This window comes from Perna viridis, chromosome 6 (assembly GCF_037379345.1).
Source record: "Perna viridis isolate PV_CMFRI_1.1 ecotype Kerala chromosome 6, ASM3737934v1, whole genome shotgun sequence".
Taxonomy (NCBI): Eukaryota; Metazoa; Mollusca; class Bivalvia; order Mytilida; family Mytilidae; genus Perna; species Perna viridis.
In genome coordinates this window covers 43,127,543-43,145,801 of record NC_142450.1, presented here as the reverse complement: position 1 = coordinate 43,145,801, position 18,259 = coordinate 43,127,543, and the positions used below count along the sequence as shown (strand labels likewise).

General features: G+C 31.9%; 1 protein-coding gene across 4 annotated transcripts; it reads left to right on the top strand.

The window, feature by feature from the left end:
- Positions 1-5,391: 5,391 nt before the first annotated feature.
- On the top strand, positions 5,392-17,902 carry LOC148615073 (proton-transporting V-type ATPase complex assembly regulator TMEM9-like). 4 transcript variants are annotated; one of them, XM_088589734.1, is made up of 6 exons: positions 5,392-5,509; positions 8,153-8,271; positions 8,705-8,795; positions 9,090-9,212; positions 11,697-11,741; positions 15,216-17,902. In XM_088589734.1, exons 1-6 carry the CDS (start codon positions 5,453-5,455, stop codon positions 15,375-15,377), a joined length of 597 nt encoding a protein of 198 aa, XP_088445860.1. In that variant the 5' UTR covers positions 5,392-5,452; the 3' UTR covers positions 15,378-17,902. The 4 variants fall into 4 exon arrangements, with proteins under 4 accessions (XP_088445860.1, XP_088445859.1, XP_088445862.1 ...); XM_088589733.1 differs by having other exon boundaries at positions 9,090-9,221; XM_088589736.1 differs by lacking the exon at positions 11,697-11,741.
- The last annotated feature ends 357 nt before the right edge of the window (positions 17,903-18,259 follow it).

Sequence of the window (18,259 nt, the reverse complement as noted above, 5' to 3'; positions counted from 1 at the left end):
CTTGATGTGTTTATAGCCTCTTTTTACCCATTGGTTCTTGATACATTTTATATTAAGTTATTGGTAAAGGAAAATATTTTGCTTGTATGAAAGAGCTATTGATGAATAGTGAAATTAGGTTATCACTGGCTATGAATCCATTTGTGGATTTAGATTAACCTGGTCAAGAGGAGGTAATTCTATAGTAGGACAAACTGGTTCCCTTGATTTCATTTTTATTTCAAAAGTCAAGCAAGATCATCTAAGCATTTTATTTGCATTACTCAAAAATTTTAGAATTGGTATTGTTTTTAGAAGGTTATCTAGTTTATAACTGTGTCTTAGTCGACCATAGACACATGGTTTTTGTGTGATAGTTTGAGTATTAATGGGTTGATTCTTATAAAATTATATTACAAGTTTCAAAGACCACATGGGGTTACATCCTCAACTGATTTAGAATTGGAAGCCAAAAACAAGCATTTCAAAGAATAGATCGTTATAAGTTGTGTACAAGCATAGGAAATTGATGAAGTGTGATATTGTTCGACAATACTTTATATTACAATAGTCGGACTGGGATTGATTTTGGGGATTAAGACTTGAACCTTTTTCTTTATGTCTGTCCAATAACTTCGGTAAAAGTAAATGGATTTCATACTTTTTTTTATTATAAGATGGGAATGATTTTTGAGGAGACTAGAGCCAAGTAAGAATAAGGAGCAGGATTTTGTTTTTGTTTTTGTTTTTTTGATTTCTGGATGTTTTAGTGAATGGAATTCGATTGCTTTGAAATTGTACTACAAGGAGTCATTTCCTCACAGGAAGTTTAGGATTGATTTGGAGGTTTAAACTGGAATCATTTAGGAATAAGGGACCACTTCTATATTGGTCAAATTTTTATCCAGTGTCAAATGTAATCATTATCAAAATTCAAAGCTGCATAAAGTTTGGATAGTGTGTCCATACTTGCCTCAACTGTTCAGGGTTTGACTGCTCCTGTCATGTTAAGCTGCACCCTGTGAAGCATTTTATTTTAGCATTTTAGACAACATTTTAAATTAGTTTTGGCACATTAACGAAGGGAAACAACATTTATTCATAATATTTACTCTGAACTATTCCGACTTTCATAAAATGGTAGATTTACTTACAACACAAAAAAAAAAATCAGTACATACAATATTCACGATTATCTGTATATTTTAGAGAGAAGAAACCAAACATTACTACAATGCTTCTGATTGTCAAAAAAATGTTTGTCCTACATTAAAGTTTTTTCCCTTTGATCAGTTTAATTAAAAACCACAAATAGTAACTACATAGTAATATCACAAATTGGCAATTCAGCTACAGGTATTTCAAAACAATGAAAAAGTGAAACAACAAACAATATAGAAACCAAACAATTTTGACTACTATATAACAATAAAAAGATGTGTTTTAGAGACACTAGTAAATTTCACATACATTTTTGGCTAGTATAAAAGGAAATGAGTCTTATAAAAATAATCTTGCGAATTCATGAGAATGGGTTTTTAACTCCCGTTGAAAAGCATAGGAATTTATTAAGTGGAGATTATCAAGTTATCAAAAATCTTTTAAAGAGCAACCATTTGATTTCTAGGGAGTTAGGTGAACTAGGATCAAATTTTTGTGATGGATTTTTAAATTTTGCCCATCCTAGAACTTACAGAAATTGATGCTTTGTTTTCTTACTAAAAAAAAAACATTTAAACTGACTATAATGAAGTGTTATTATTACACAAATGAGACTCTGAACATGATGCTGAGGATTTAATATAAATATGGATTGCCAGTAACATCCCAGAAACTAGATTTTATTTTCTCTGTTTTTATTGCCTGTTATATAGCTAATATTTTATTGACTTTCTTCATGAGGTTTGACTAACTGGTAATATTTTCTTTCTAAAAAAATGTCTTGATTTTCCCTTTGAATTATTTAAAAAGAATTTTCGACAATAATCTATTTCAAATATGGTAAAATTAAAACTATTCTTTTTCAAGGGGTGATAATATGCAGTATAATGTTCTATTGAAATAAAATGGGAATTTTGATTTTTTTTAAATTTCGAGGAAAAAAAGTACCGTAATAAGGCGACTCCCAGTAAGAATGAATGTGGTATTGGTGTTCTTTTAAACAATTTAGAATAAATACAAAATTTTAGACACGCCTTTTTTATTAACTAGCTTGCAAACTATATGGTCAATCTATATTAAGACTCAATTATCTCGCAATCAAGTTTGGTGACCATTAATTTTTATATTAAAATTTTAGAGAATATAAAAATAGATGATTTATACTTATACTACAATGCAAGCTGTAAAAGGCCCTAAAATAAATGAATTGAAACTATTCACAAAAGACGTAGATCTTGAGAAAAAAATGTATAAAGAAGAACAATAACCAGAATAACCAAAAACAAAAAAAAAAAAAAACACACACACACACACACAAAACAAAACAAAACCAAAAAAAAATCACGGCAACCTCTGGGCTACAGGTTCCAAGTTGTTTGGGACAGGCGCATGAAGTATGTAGAGGGGTTAAACATGATTGTGAGCGCTTAAACCATCCCCCAACCTAAGACAGTGATGTGAAAATACATCAATGAAACGAACTAGCTATAAAAAATCTGTGGAATTCGGATTGAAGTCCTGAGATCGACACTCGAGCGTCCTCAAATTTTCTAGAAACACCTGACGGCGCAGATGGATACACCGTAACGATCCACGAGTTCATAATGACGACCATAAAACCTCTGTAGTGATGACTTCAATCTTGTAGTAACATAACCCTGTTCCAGAAGCCTATTTGTTAGAATTCTAGCGCAATACAAAAGTCTGCGTAGTTTCGGCATAACGTATAAGTTGTCAAAAGAACACTCCATACGCAAGTGCTGAAGGGATGTTGCCACGTATGAAAGGAAAGTTGGCAATTCTGAATGAAAAGTCATCACGTTTGTCATAATGTTTGGTCAATAGTTTTCTTTTACCATCGATTTCTAAGTGCAGGTCAAGATATGAGGCTGACCTCACAGTGTCTGTATTATCCTTCATCTCAAGTTCGTTGGGGTAGATGCTATGTATCAAATCCCCAAAATTAGGATTGTTTAAAGATAATACGTCATCTATATAGCGGAAACTGAGATTAAAGGATCTAGCTAAACCAGTCGCGTAGCTGAGGCCAAATTGAAGTTCAGGCAAAATTACAGCAGGGGGACATCATTTATGCCTCTCCTGGATGTATTTTATCTCAAAAAAAAAAAAAAAAGGTTGGCAAAATTAAGTGCAGGCAAAAGGTTTTATGCCTAACGGCAGTTACGCGCCTGAGCTAAACGATATTCTTTCTTTCGGATCAAATCAGCTACAATGTATAAAGTCAGCCTCATAACAGCAGCCATGTAGTTACCCGAAAAACAACAGTTATTTCGTACAGGATGCTCTAAGAAACAATCATGATTCCAAATCAGTCACGTAGTTTCAGAGGAGGTTTTTGAAAATGATAACATCAAAAATTGCAACAACAAAAATACGAAAAAGGGCAATAACTCGATCAACATGCTGTTTTTTTTTTAGAATATTTATCACCCATGTCATAATTTGGTTAAACCATACGGTTTAGGAGATATTTGCATAAAACTGCAGTTTGACCCCTACGTTCTAATTCAGTAACTGCACGCTGGCATGTTTTACACGGATAAAAAACGATCATTTAGTGCAGGATCAAAATCCCCTCACCAGTACTATGCAGAACATTCTATAGAACATTTATGCCAAGCTATGTTGAAATCAGAGTCAGAGCACAAGTGTTCCAGTGCAGAAGATTCTTGAAAGTAATGACGTTAAAATGGTAAAAATAATGTCAAAAAAGGTAACAACTACAACATGGCTTAACAGATTTACACAAAAATTGACGGCAAATAGATCTCATAATGCTGAACATTTAGACCCCATATCAGAATATGGCTTAACCTTGCAGTTATAAAGTAACTAAAACAATACATACAAAGTAACAAAAATAAATGAGCAACTCGGTCTCCAGTAAAAACTGGTGCATCGGTAGGGTAAGCATCCCCAAATTTTCAAGAAACACCAGCCGAGCTGCTAATAAAAAGTCAAGTCCGGGGTAGCCGAAAGAGGAAAGGAAAACTGACACGTTGAACAAATTAGTTTTCATGGTGCAGATAGATACACCGTTATGATCCATTAAAGATTTCATTTCTCTTTTTACAAGCGAAGTAATATATTAAATGTACATAATTCCGGTTAACAGTGTCTCATAAGTTCAACCAATGGCTAGATATTTATTGCTGTATCTTATTTGTTTTTAGCATATTATTTGTGCAATCGGTATGTGACACTCCAATAAATATGTTTTTCATTATTATTATTAATACAATTTAATTAATTACAGATCTGTATGGATCTACCTAAAATAATAACTTTTCCACGAAATTAACAATACCATTTTTGATTACCTATACTTTCGTTTTAGTTTAAATGACTAGAATTTCTGGAGTATATGTTGCAATAGCTATTTTGGTATTTTGGGAAATTGAAAAATAACTGTAGCACACACAACACACAGGACATGGAACAGCTGTGCTGGTATCATGGTATGGTGGCCTCTGTTAAAGAAAAAAACATAAGAATAAGTTATATGATATAACAAAAAATTAATGTAAAAAATTTAGTTTAAATTTCCGAGAAGAATAAAATTAGAAAAAAAAATTTGAAAAAAAAATTTTAAACTTCTACCCTGTACTGACTTTATACGAGCAATTCGGCGGTTTTCCTAGAAAATCTAAGGACGCGTGCCCTACCGGTGCACCTGGTCCATGTTCCTGGTTTTTAGTTGAGTTAGAGTTGCTCGTTTACTCTTGTTACTTTGTATGTATTATTTTGGTTATCTTATGTTCTTTGCTGTGTGTGTTTATTTACCATGTCTGGTCTTTGTCCCTTGATCACACACTTGATTTCCAATAGAATCTTAGTTCCCTTAATTACTCTTTATTCTGTATTCAACGGGTCATAGTTTTCCTTTCCTCGTTTGTCTACCCCGGACTTAACTTTTTATGAGCAACTCGGCGGGGGTTTCTAGAAAAGCAGAGGACGCTTACCCTATCGGTGCACCTGGTCCATGCTCCCAGTTTTTAGTGGAGTCCGAGTTGCTCATTTACTTTTGTTACTTTGTATGTATGATTTTAGTTACTTTATGTTCTTTGTTGTGTATGTCTGGTCTTTGTCCCTGGATTACATTCTTTTGATTACCGCTACAACCTTGGTTCCCTTGATTACTCTTTTTTAAAGAACGTTTTAGTGCGTTACTCTATTTTTCGGTATTTTCTACATCGCTTTTTAAATTACGTCCCTTGAGCACAAGAAATCATTTCCGATAATAATAAAAATGCAGAATAATTGATGTATTGAAGGTCTCCTGCTTTTAGCAATGGGATATCTCAATGTAATCATTGCCTGTTTCATCTTAGTTATATCCTCTGCAAAGGTAATTTCATATGTCAATTCAGAAAGATAATAGTGACATTAGCAACAGCTTAATAATAAATAGGTTAATTCAATATACGATATACAGATTACAGTATACTCTGTTCCCATTTTATCGCGGGGTCCACTCACTAGATCAAAAACATGGAACGATGCACATTTCAGTATGTGTTGCGCTTGACCTAGGGACTAAGTGTTAACTTTGAAACTACATATTTGTCAAGTTTTCTCTATCAGTCTATGAGAGGAAAATTAGGGACCAACTTGAAATTTTATGTGATTTCAATGGTCATGTTTAGAAAAGGCAGTGGCTGCTTGTCCATACATTTGAGGATGGGGAGCCTCTTCAGGCTAATCGCCACACATTTTGTTTCAGTCAATAACATACACGATCGTGACAGAAACCCTTCATTTACGTTAGTTTTGTGAGATATTCATTTTATACAAATATTTACAAAATGATATAAGAACAATAAAAGTTAATAAATCTTACCTGATGTAACCAATATTGATTAAAAATCATTTAGTATTAAGACAAGATACACATTAAACAAACTTGAAAGACAATTTTAAACAAATATAACGTGAATACATGTACATTGTACATGTAGGTAAGGTGTATAACAACCCCATGGGTATGAAAATGTCAGCTGAAGTTTGCACATCCAGTGAAATTGTTTTGGCACATTTTAACTGATAATGCTGCCATTCCAGACAGCAACCACAAACTAGTGAGTCTTGGTTGGGCAATTTCTCCTCACATGTAAAACATGTCCATTCACACTGGTCCTTCTTTATAGAAACTAAAATTTTAAGAACGTTGCATGTGTCAGCACAGAGGTACTTTTTGACACATTGGATATTTACATTTTCGTCAAGATTTAATTACAAATTTTTTTAAACATCTGGTAAAGGCAATGCATTGACATTGACAGACATCATAACTTCTGTGACTTGTTCTGTGTCTGACCAACATAAAATCTGCCCATTTTTAAGCACAGGAGCTTGCTCCTACTATCAAATATGCAGCCCGACTTGTATATAACACAAATAGAAAACTGTACAAGTTATTAAATATGATCACAGTTTATGAACCCATGAATAGTGGTACATTTGCTGATAATATTTCTGCGACCACTCAGGCGTTGCCATCACAATTCCATTAGTTATTGATGCTATTCAGATATGTGAATGATTAGCCTAAAGACACTCCCCATCCACTAATTGCTGTCAAACTGAATGGAGACGAAATAAGGATTTAAAAGTTATCACTATTCCTTAAAAAGTACATACAATGTATGTAAATACATGTGTGATGCACACAAAATATTTTGTCGAAATTGTTGTCATGCAAAATCTCCTGCAGCGTTGAAATGAATTGCAGGAGTTCACTTGCAAAGTGGACCCATAAGGTTAATAGGTATGTCTCAGAGTGGTGTGCCACTATGTTGATGATCAGTTATGATATATCTCTTTCTAAACTTTATTTGTTTCTCCTTGATTAATTGATAACTTGAGAAAACTGAATAGGCAGTCCAATGACCAATGACTGTTATGAGCAAGAAAAACACATGCTACATTTTGTATATCTGAATCTTATAGATTAGGAACAAAATTCAATTTTGTATGTTTTTATAAGACTGAAAATATAATGCTATCATATATTCTAAGATTGTTCTGACATTCAGATGTGATCATTTTCATAATATCCAGACAATTGAATGGGTCTTAATGAAATTATGCACTAGGTGCCATACTGCAAAAGGTTTTTGGCATTGATTTTTTAGGTCTTTTTACTTTAACTGATTTAGAATGAGGAGTCAAAAAGGGGTTACAAACAAGCATTTTTATAATGTCCAGACAATGAATTGACTACAAATGAATGGATTTCTGTGAAACTGTACTGACAGTACCACAAAGTGCCATGCCTCAGAAGGAATTTCAGGGGTTGTGACTGTAACCATTAAAACAATTGTATGAATAAGGGCCTAAATGGGTCACTTTGGTTCAGGTCAAATTCTTATCCTGTATCAAATATTTAATTGGAATAAAAATTGAGAGCTGTGTCGGGCTTGAATGGTTTGTCCATACTTGCTCCAAATGTTTAGATTCAACCTTTTTGGTAAAAAATTCTTTGTCCCCCCTTCCCCAAAATTAAATAGTTGCTGCCTTAGGGTAGGCATAAAAAGTAGGGTAAGTAGGGTATCAGGAAATTGACATATAATTTTGTTGGTTTAAGTAGATTTTAATTATTTCATGATTTGTAACTTTTGTTTTTAGATCCAAGATTTTTGTGTCTGTTATAAAGAGTTTTAAGTAAATTCATTATTGCTTGCTTCTTCCTGTAGAAATATAAAATTAGGTTGACTGTGCCAAAGCCTTATCTAGAGAGAGAATGATTAAAAACATCTCTTTGATTGTGCTCACTTCTCCTATTTGTCTTTGAAATGGAGTTTTTGTAATAGATTACATAGACAAAAATGTTAATATTGAAATTTTTCAAACATAATTTACTAATACTTCTCCTTATAATTGATGTCTAGATTAGGCCTTGGGTTGACCATTGTCTACATGCAAAAAATTATTAATTTACAAAAGTCACCGATTGTGTTACAGTTAATAAATTTATGTTGACGCCTTTTAGGCAGCCTCTGAGGAGACCAGTTTTGAAGATGTCAGGTGTAGATGTGTTTGTCCAAAGCTAAATGACACGATACAGGATCGCACTGTTTACATCAGTGCTAATGTTAACCCTAACATGTGGTAGGTACAGCACTTTCTATTATATTTCACTAAAGAAATATGTAATGTGATTTTATTTGAATATATTTTTCATTCAAAAGCTGTTTTCTTTTATTTCTGCAGTAGCAGTGGTGGATCCAAGGAGATTGCAGGGGTTGGCAACCCTCCTTTTTATTGGAAATTTGATGTCTTCATGTGTAAAATTGACAAAAATGGTAAATGATGTTGTAGCACTCCCTTTTTCTGAGGAACCCTGGCTGGTACCCCTTCTTTTCAAAGTATCTGGATCCACCCCGAGTAGGATTCTTTCTGATTAGCTTATTTTAAAGAGAAAGTGTTGGATTTTATTGTCAAGTCCAGATGATACATATGATGAAAAATATAGATGTACATGTATTGCTTTGATGATTATATATCAGCCTTTATCATGAAATAATTTTGCTGACTGTTTTAGTACATGTGTTGAAGTGGTGAAAGACGCTTCTTCAAAGCTTTGTCCACAGTGTGAATGCAAGTATGAAAGTAGAAATACAACTACCATAAAGGTAAATCAAGACATTTTTAAAAGGAAAATAAAACCATTAATTATTAGTAACATTGGTTTCATGGTTTGTACACATAATTTCAAAGATCATATTACTTTATAGAGTAACATTTTAATTTTATGGGGAGACAGGATTAAGTTTGAGTTTATGTACTGGAAGATCTTAGATGAACTAGTGGTATTAATTTGGGAATTTCATATTATTTTTTGTGTAACCTATGAATCATTAAGTATTCCTTATCTGATCACTGAAATTTAATACAAACTGAATCAAATATACCAATGTTTCTTACAGGTTGTTGTAATATTCACCATTTGTGTGGTGTCTTTACTGTTTGTTTATATGGTATTCCTGTTCTTATTGGATCATCTAGTGTCATGGCGACCATCGTCTTATCAACAGCACGTCAGTGAGGAGGTGAATTTGGTAACCATTAGGGCTTGGGGAAAGCCTGTTTTATATAGTCTTTTGTATAATACACAAATATAAACAGAAAAAGTAATTTCAATATTTTTTATACCTCCTGTTTGCAAAATGGGGGTACCCTGATTTGGGTGTCAGTAGTTCCTCAGTACTTCTGTTATGCAGAGGCGTAACCTTATTTTATCTGTTAAACTTCCTACACCACTGAATGGAATTTAATGTAACTCACAAAATCTTCATTAGATATTCCCATAGTTTAGTCCTGTGTAATATTTTGTTGAATCTAAATTCATTTGAATCACCTTGTCAGTTGATCAATGAATCCTCCCCAAAATTTTCTCAATTATCTCAGCTACATGTACTACATTTTAAATTAAAGTCAAATTTGGCATCAGGCATATTACTGTTTAACTTGTTTATTTGGAGCATGTAGATGATTGTAAGAACATTTTGTTACAAAAATATGATGCAAATTTGGCTTGCAGCCAAAAAAGATATAATATATTTCAAATACTTAAGTATACAAGTTTTGCATAATATTTTGAAATCTTTTGACAGATATAGCCTCTGTTATTATTTGTGTATTATATGCATGGAACAATATGGATGTTTGTGACTTGTTAGTATAGTACTGTATTGTTAGACTGACAATGCTTATAATGTAATGTCACAGAAAGCTAGGAATGTCGTCATCCTAATACTGACTGAAGGAAAAGCTATGGAAATAACTTGTAAACAGTTACATATACCTTGACATGCTTCTAAATATTCCAAGTCTTACAGAAGTATATTTGTAAGACTCAGATGCAAGTCCGGTTTCACAAGTTGTCCGATTTCACAATCATTTCATATTATGACATCAATTATTCTCATGGAAATTGCAAAACATTTTACATCCTACTATGACGTGGCCACTCTCATAAAAGTGTCCTATTTGATTGCACAAACATATCCAATTTACAAAACATCAAACAAAGCTGTTTATCTTTGTCTTATGAATTTTCTGGAGCTTAGAGAGATGATATTTCCTTGACACTGTGTGACCAGAAAAATGCATGATTCATATTCATCATGTTTATACAAGCTCTATATATTTTTATGGTTGTTGTCTCACCCAATTTGAAAATAAGGGCCTAAAGGAGAAGATAGGTGTTGTCATTAGACTAGATTCAAACCAGTTGTTGTGTCCATAATGAACTGTAAATCTTTGTTGTAGTGTATCAAAAACTAAAATAGTGTCCACACTTGCCCCAGTGAACTGAGTTCATTCTGCTGCAGTTGTACCATGCTGCATTTCTTGAAATGTGTATAAGGACGGAAACCAACTAACAAACCAACATACAAAAACTTTTAAATTGTTGAAACCAAGAAAAACATAAACACTTACAAGGATGTGATCTAGAAAATTAAAAAAAACATTGTCACAGAGACATCAATTTTACATTAAAGTTGTCTGTTGGCGCATATCTGGCTCAGAGGATATGAAAACAACCAGACATCACAGTTTGTATTCCAAGGTTTTTCCTCACAGAACTTACATACTTAATACACTTTCATACTTGTGGATACTAGTTAATGATTATGTGTTTGATTTTCATATGTTTGTTTTGTTGGTTGATTCAGGCCCTTAGAACTCCTCTCAGGTTCCTGGTTGGTTGGTTCAGGCCCTTAGAACTCTTCTCAGGTTCCTGGTTGGTTGATTCAGGCCCTTAGAACTCTTCTCAGGTTCCTGGCTTAAATATTTTACCCTCTCTCATTTTAAAAAAGAAAATCCCTTAAATGCAGAGACAACCAATGAACTATAATTTCGAGTTGTATGATAAGGAAAAAGAAATAATGATAATAAAAACACAATTACACATACTGGTTCTCATTGATATTATCGCTCTTCAACTAAACCCTACATCCAAGCTCATAAGGATGATGGAATGTTTATCGCATCACAGCCGCTTTGCTGAACTTTGTACCATAGTCATGAACACTAGAACCCCTCAGCTGTCTGAACAACCAACAGTGTTGACTTGTAGCTTAAATATCATGACAAAGAAGTCGACGTTTGTGGTAATTTGACGTATTATATGTATGTGAAATCGGACATGTTTGTGGAACCAGACATGTTTGTGAGTCCTACATATTTGTTATTTTTAAACCAGTAAAATGCTCTAAATTGGAATAAGTTTTTGTGTATTAATGCAACAGCAGTATTTAGAGATTGATATCACTAATAACTTCAGTTTGCTGTGTAGGGTTTCTATGGAACATTATAAGTAAAGAAAAAAACTAAGTCACATTAAAATATTGAATGTTGCAATAAATCATGAGATCTAATGAACATCTCTTTAAATATTTCTTTACATTTTCCTCCTTTTATTCAAATACAATTTTGAAAGACTTATCCTATAGGTAAAAAAATCTGTTGATCCCTTCTCTATCTAAAATGACATTAAATAAAACTGAATGGTATGATTTTGTCGGAAGCCTGATGATATACAGTACATAATACACCAAGAAGAAGAGGATACGGTATGTGGCTTTTGACTGTAGTCTTTATCTCTGTAATTAATAGTTATCAACACCTTGCACTGTCACAAAACTTTGTGTGATTCCTCCTTCCATTCTCAGGTTATATCTTCATACAATTATTAAACTATTAGATGGTGATTGAATTTCCACAAGTTTTTTCAAGTTTTCTACAAATTCATGTAAGAAATTGATTTTTTTCTGCTAATTCTTAATTTCTACACTTTCTACAGCTAGATTTAGATTTTATTACCTTTATGATTCGAGGAATGACTAAAACCACTCCTTCCTAAATCTACTCATATAATTTCATGATCAGTAATTAGTAATAAAACCTTATCTATGTGTTTTTGGTTTTTCCTTTAAATCCTAAGAGATGTTATATTAGTTTGAATAAGGTTAGCTTACAAAGTTTAAAAAATTGGTTTACTTAAAGTACTTGTTTGCTTACAAATCTATTGCTTGGAGTTAAAAAAAAACAAACTAGTAATGACATAGTATGATTTTAGCTTGTAATCAGAAATATACATTATATATTTATATATTTGTGTAAAATTAGATTATATATATAACAGTTTATAATTTGCTATTAGCTACATGCACTTGTATTTGAAAGAGGAACTAGTCCAAAATTAATACTGCAATAATTCTCTAGCATGATGATGAAATTAACTACGAGCAAACCATTGAAAAGGTTTATTGAATTCATTTCAATTTGAATAGCATTTAAGCAGTGATTCTAGTGTCAACAAACATGTAATATCCTCTGTAAATGAATGGGAATGCTGAAGATCATTTTTTGTTCTGATAATGGAAATTCAATTGATAACTATGTTGGCGTGACATGGCTTACTAATAAAAATTAGCACCAAATATTTATCTGTTACTCTCAGAAAGCCCTCATAAAATGATGTATTGTACACATTTATGTTTAAACTTTGTCTGCCCTGTCTAAACATCCATTGTATACTGTACCACAACATTTCCTCTATCATTGCCTACTTTCTTCTGATTAATCCACAACATTTCCTGTATCATAACCCACTTTCTCTTGATTTATCAACATTTCCTCAATCATTGCCCACTTTCTCCTGATTTGTCAACAACATTCCTCTATCATTGCCCTTTTTCTCCTGATTAGTCAACAACATTGCCTCGGTCACTGCCCACTTTCTCTTGATTTGTCAACAACATTTCCTCTATCATTGCCCTTTTTCTCCTGATTAGTCAACAACATTTCCTCGGTCATTGCCCACTTTCTCTTGATTTGTCAACAACATTTTCTCGGTCATTGCCCACTTTCTCCTGATTTGTCAACAACATTTCCTCTACCATTGCCCACTTTCTCATGATTTATCAACAACATTTCCTCTATCATTGCCCTTTTTCTCATGATTAGTCAACAATATTCAATGGTCTCACTCATTTTAGTTAACATTGATGTGACTTAATGATGACTAACAATATGTATGTACAAATTAGAAGTAGTTATATATCTGCTGTAACTTACTAGCTGTTATTTGAAAAGTATTGCTGTTCAGTCTGGTAAAATTCCTTTGGGTATAGAGATAGAAATTCAGTACACTTGTCAAAAACAATATCAAGTCAATCAAAGCAAATTTATTTTTCACAACACAAAAGATTGTATTTTCCTGTTGTGATTTATCTGTTGTCTGCCTTTTTGGTGACCTATTTTTTTTAAATGATTCCAAACCTACAGTGAATTTGATGCACAAAAAATCAACATTACAGAAATATGTTTAAAATACAATATGTACTTATCAAGTTACTAATCAATAACACAAACCCTGTTATTCATGATACACACCACTTATTTCTTGAACAACAGCAGTCATTTTTTACCATCTGACTGACCTAGATTTTTACACATATCATGTATATTTTTTGTCCCATAATATGGTCTAATAAAATGGCTGGTGTTTTCTGAATCTGTCATTGACTTTGTAGTAATGTTAAACAAAGAGTTACAGATGGTTGCATTTTCAATTTATAGATGTGAAAGTATGAAGTACCTAGTCAGTACTTTAAAATTATATTTTTTAAGATAAACTCTTAGCTGTGTGGCATTAACTTTTTGTTTTTTTTCCTTAAAAGAATGTCTTCACCAAAATAAGTATATCGGTTGTTTTGTCCCATTCTGTTCTTTTATATATCCCTATATAACTTGTGTTAATGTATTTTGTACAATTTAGAATTGATTTTATAGCGGCTGAAAAGAGCTAATGAAGTTACTCCGTGATGAAAACTAGACAGTGCTTTTTTTACCATGTTTGTTTTTATTAAAACTAAGAAAGTGGGATACAAATTTTTGTAGATTTCGTGGTAAACTTAAACAATGTAATTAAATTCCTGACAAAAAAAAACATATTTTGTGTTTTTTGTTTTTGTTTTTTTTTTAACTGTGGGAAATGTCAAACCACAAATATGAGAATCCATGAACCTATGATCCATGAAAATCGATATTCACAAATAAAAGTACCTTCACAGTATACATATATGATTACTTGTGTGGTTGTCACATAAGACTCACTATGCCAAATCTATCATACTTTTATCCACCAGAAAAAGAAAGAAATATTCAGTGTAGTGTAAATTATCTAGATAGTATTCCTTAGATGATTGGTATGTGCAATGTTTTAAGGTTCAGCCAAAGTCAATATCTAGGATAATCTGTAATGAAATGTTTTCATTCTTAGTTTAAATAACACGTTAAATTTACTACTGAAACATTGCTAAATGCATCTTTATATGTATATAATACACAAGCACAAGTCAAACTTAGGAACAAATGTTTTACAACTTTTATATAACATTAAAAACAAAAATATAAACAACATATTTTAGAATAAATCTACAGCTGTCAAAAACAAGGTTTGAAGTCTGAAATTCATATAAATTGTTCCAAAATGTATTATGCAGTGCAAGATGGTATTAATTTTCTTTAAAAAAATGTGATTACTTTTAATTTAGATGAATTACTATATTTAATGCTAAGATCCAGTGAAGTACCAACACCAATTAACATAAAATATCAAAATTTCATACAAATCTAGCAATTTGTCACTAGCTTGCACTGCACTAGATATTTAGGCTACAACATATTTGCTTTTCCGAACAAAAGTCTGTTCTGGTTAATCTGTACGTCTATTTTAAAATTTGATGTTAACACTTCAGACTGTTGTTAGCAAAACACTGCAGTAGTAATATATTTTGTAACGGAAGGAAACATGCATATTTGTAGAATAATGTATATGAAGCATTAAGTAAAGTTTTCAGGAACATAATAATTGCATTCTTAACATCTTGACTAAAATTATTTTGACAACGAATGTCCTAGATTTTGACTTCAGCAGAACTTAAGGTATCAGAAACAGTTATTAGAACATACAGAACAACTCATCTGAGAACTTTTTTTATACTTAATATGTGATTTTTTCCTGTAATTTTATTTTACAGGATGAGCATTCAGTGACATCCACTGCCCCTGTGGTATCCAGGCCTGACCTAACACGTCAGAGGTCCATCATCAACCGTGTGTCAGATGAACAGAAGCGATGGAAAGGCACAGTTCAGGAACAGAGGAAGAATATTTATGATAGACATTCCATGTTAAACTAGAGATATCATTGTTAAATGTCAAATTCATAACTTACTGTGCTTCACTGTTATGGTATAAAAAAAAAACTTTTAGTTCTGTGCATGATATACAAACTAAAAGTATATGAAGTGTAACAGTCAAATCTAAACTGTATTGATGTTTTTTTTCTATTTTGATACAATACTTCAAAATACATTGCATCTAAAATGTATAATTATCTTTTTTAAATTAGCAGTTATGATCTGATCAAATTGTGATTCTCCTAGAAGAGAGTAAACCTACTGCAGTGCCAAATAAACAGAATACAAATATTATTACCAATATTTAATTTACATGGAAGACAAAACTAAGCTTGTACACAGTGTTATGTCTGAAGTTAAGTGGATAAATTTTGTGGTAACTGTATGAAATCTGCTGGTAGAAGTAGTGGCTAGATCTGAATTATCTTTGTTGTATGAGTATTGGATGTGTGTAACAGTACCTCGTGTATAGTCATTCCAGTTTTATTTTTATTAGGTATTTTGTTTACAAACCTCTTAGTGTGCATGGATTTTACAGTATTGTATTTATTTCAGTATTTCAAAGGAGAAAGTGCACATCCATTGTTTGATACTAATGTTTGATTGGAGTTAAATCAAATGCTGCAGAATAATGTAGAACAAAGTTGAAGAGATGTGAATTTATTAGTTAATATGCCCAATGAACCCCCTTTCCTTTATGTTTGGTTAATTATACAAAAAAAGCACTGGATTGCCTCCCCACCTATTAGGCTGGTCAGTTCCCCCTTTTTTCACAATTTCTGGATTTGCCCCTTTGTGTTATGGTGATGTTAACTGCATGGTATAGAATTTTTGTTATTTTTTTATGAAAACGTGGACACTAAGTTACCTCCCTTGGATTTCAATCGTATATTATCTTTTTTGCTAGGTAGATAGATCCAAAATACAAATATGAGATTTAAATTTATTTTGAAAATAAAAATGTTATTTATATGTGACATTGTGCTAATGTTAGGGTAATTTTGATCTTTTTTTAGCATGCACAAAATTAATAGTTAACCATTGGACTAATGCTAGATGAAATTATTATTTTGATGAAGTTTTCCAGGAAGAGAAATGGATTTTAACCAAACTTGGACTTTCTGGCAACTGGTCTTGTAAACTACAAGCCTCTTATATTTATATGTTGAAGATTGGATGTTATTTTCTCCCAGAAATTCATTTCATTGTCATATTGTTCATGAAAATGGAAGAAGTCTTACATGAAATGTAATGGATTTTATCCGAACTTGGACTTCCTAGCAATATGTCTTGTAAATTACAGGCCTCTTGTATGTATTTTAAAGATGATGATGTAAAGAATACTCTCCGGCAATTTCTTTCAACTGACGTTTAAGAAAATGAATTTTAAATTTTTATATTTTATTGCAAAATGCATCACGTCTTAAGTTATTGTACAACATCAGGATTGAATGGACCATGATGAGGTGATCATCGTATCAGTTGTTTTGACATTCATTTGAAATAGAGTAAATTACAAAAAGTTTGCAATTATGAAAGTTTTTCATACATCAGGATGAAATTTGTGAGAGATATTTGATGGTAACTTCAAATTATAATGTATTTGTAATATGGATGTTGCCACTGTTTCATTCAAAAGTACTGCATGCTGTACTTAACATTTAGATGAAAGGTCTAAGACAGAAACATTTTTTTTTTACACAGCCTACATATGTTCCCTCCTTTAGCAAGCTGTCTAACTGTATCAATACAAATCAGGTGGTAGTCCTTTGAAACATATTAATACAAGTTCATTTTGTTTCTTATGTTAAAAAGGAGTTCAAAGTCCAAAGAAACATTTTATTTGTGTATTTTATCTTATAAGTTTACTTCTTATGCCATAATAATGGTTCACATAGCATTGGCTGGTTAATGAACAGTAGATCAGTTGATGTAATAGAAATATAACGAATTAATCCTGGGTCAAATATCATCAAGATAGTCAATAACAAATTAGCCATACAACAGGCATTATATAAACAGACATGGAAATAGGGAAAATAAGCATCAAGGTCCTCATTTGATACTGACAATCCATATTTCTGTTCAGTCCTCAGCATCATGTTCAAAGTCTCACTTTTATAATAGTAACATTTCATTATACATCCAGTTCAAACTTTCTTTAGGCTAAAAACAAAGCATCAATTTCTGAAAATCAGAGATAGACAAATTTTAACCTGGGAAACACAGCATCATATTCATGACAATTTTTAAAGCTGGTAACCTTTAATATATGCTTTCCAAATAAAATTATTAATTGATTTTTCATTTTCAATCATCAGTTGTTCCTTGAACTATTGATGGCAATCTTGACTGCATTCCATTTTGAGTTATTACTGGTGTTCTTGCATGTATATTCTCTAAGTGTAAACTTTTCAGAAGAAACATGTACTTATAATCGTGATATAATATTTATTATATATGTGCAATACCAGGAAATATGCATGTTGTCCTAGATTTTTAATAAAACTTTTATGTGAATGCTGCTTTTGTTGTACTGTCATCATTTAGTGATTTAAAAAAAAAAAAAAACAGACCATATAAAAGGCATATTTACTACACATCAGACCAAATTTAAAAAGTTTCAGGAAAATGTGAAAACATTTCCTTACACATTTTATTGTAAAACAAAACAAATTATTATATTGAAATTTGTTGTGACAGTTTGATGGTAACCAGTATGCTTCATTACAAATTTATATTATCAGAGATAAATAAGCAAAACAAAAAACAAAAATTTGATTTAAAGTTTAATGGTCACCAACTCTTGTCCACAACACATTTTTTTGAGCTTGTCTTTTTACATGCCAAATATTCAAAGCTTATGTTGAAAGCCAAAAAAT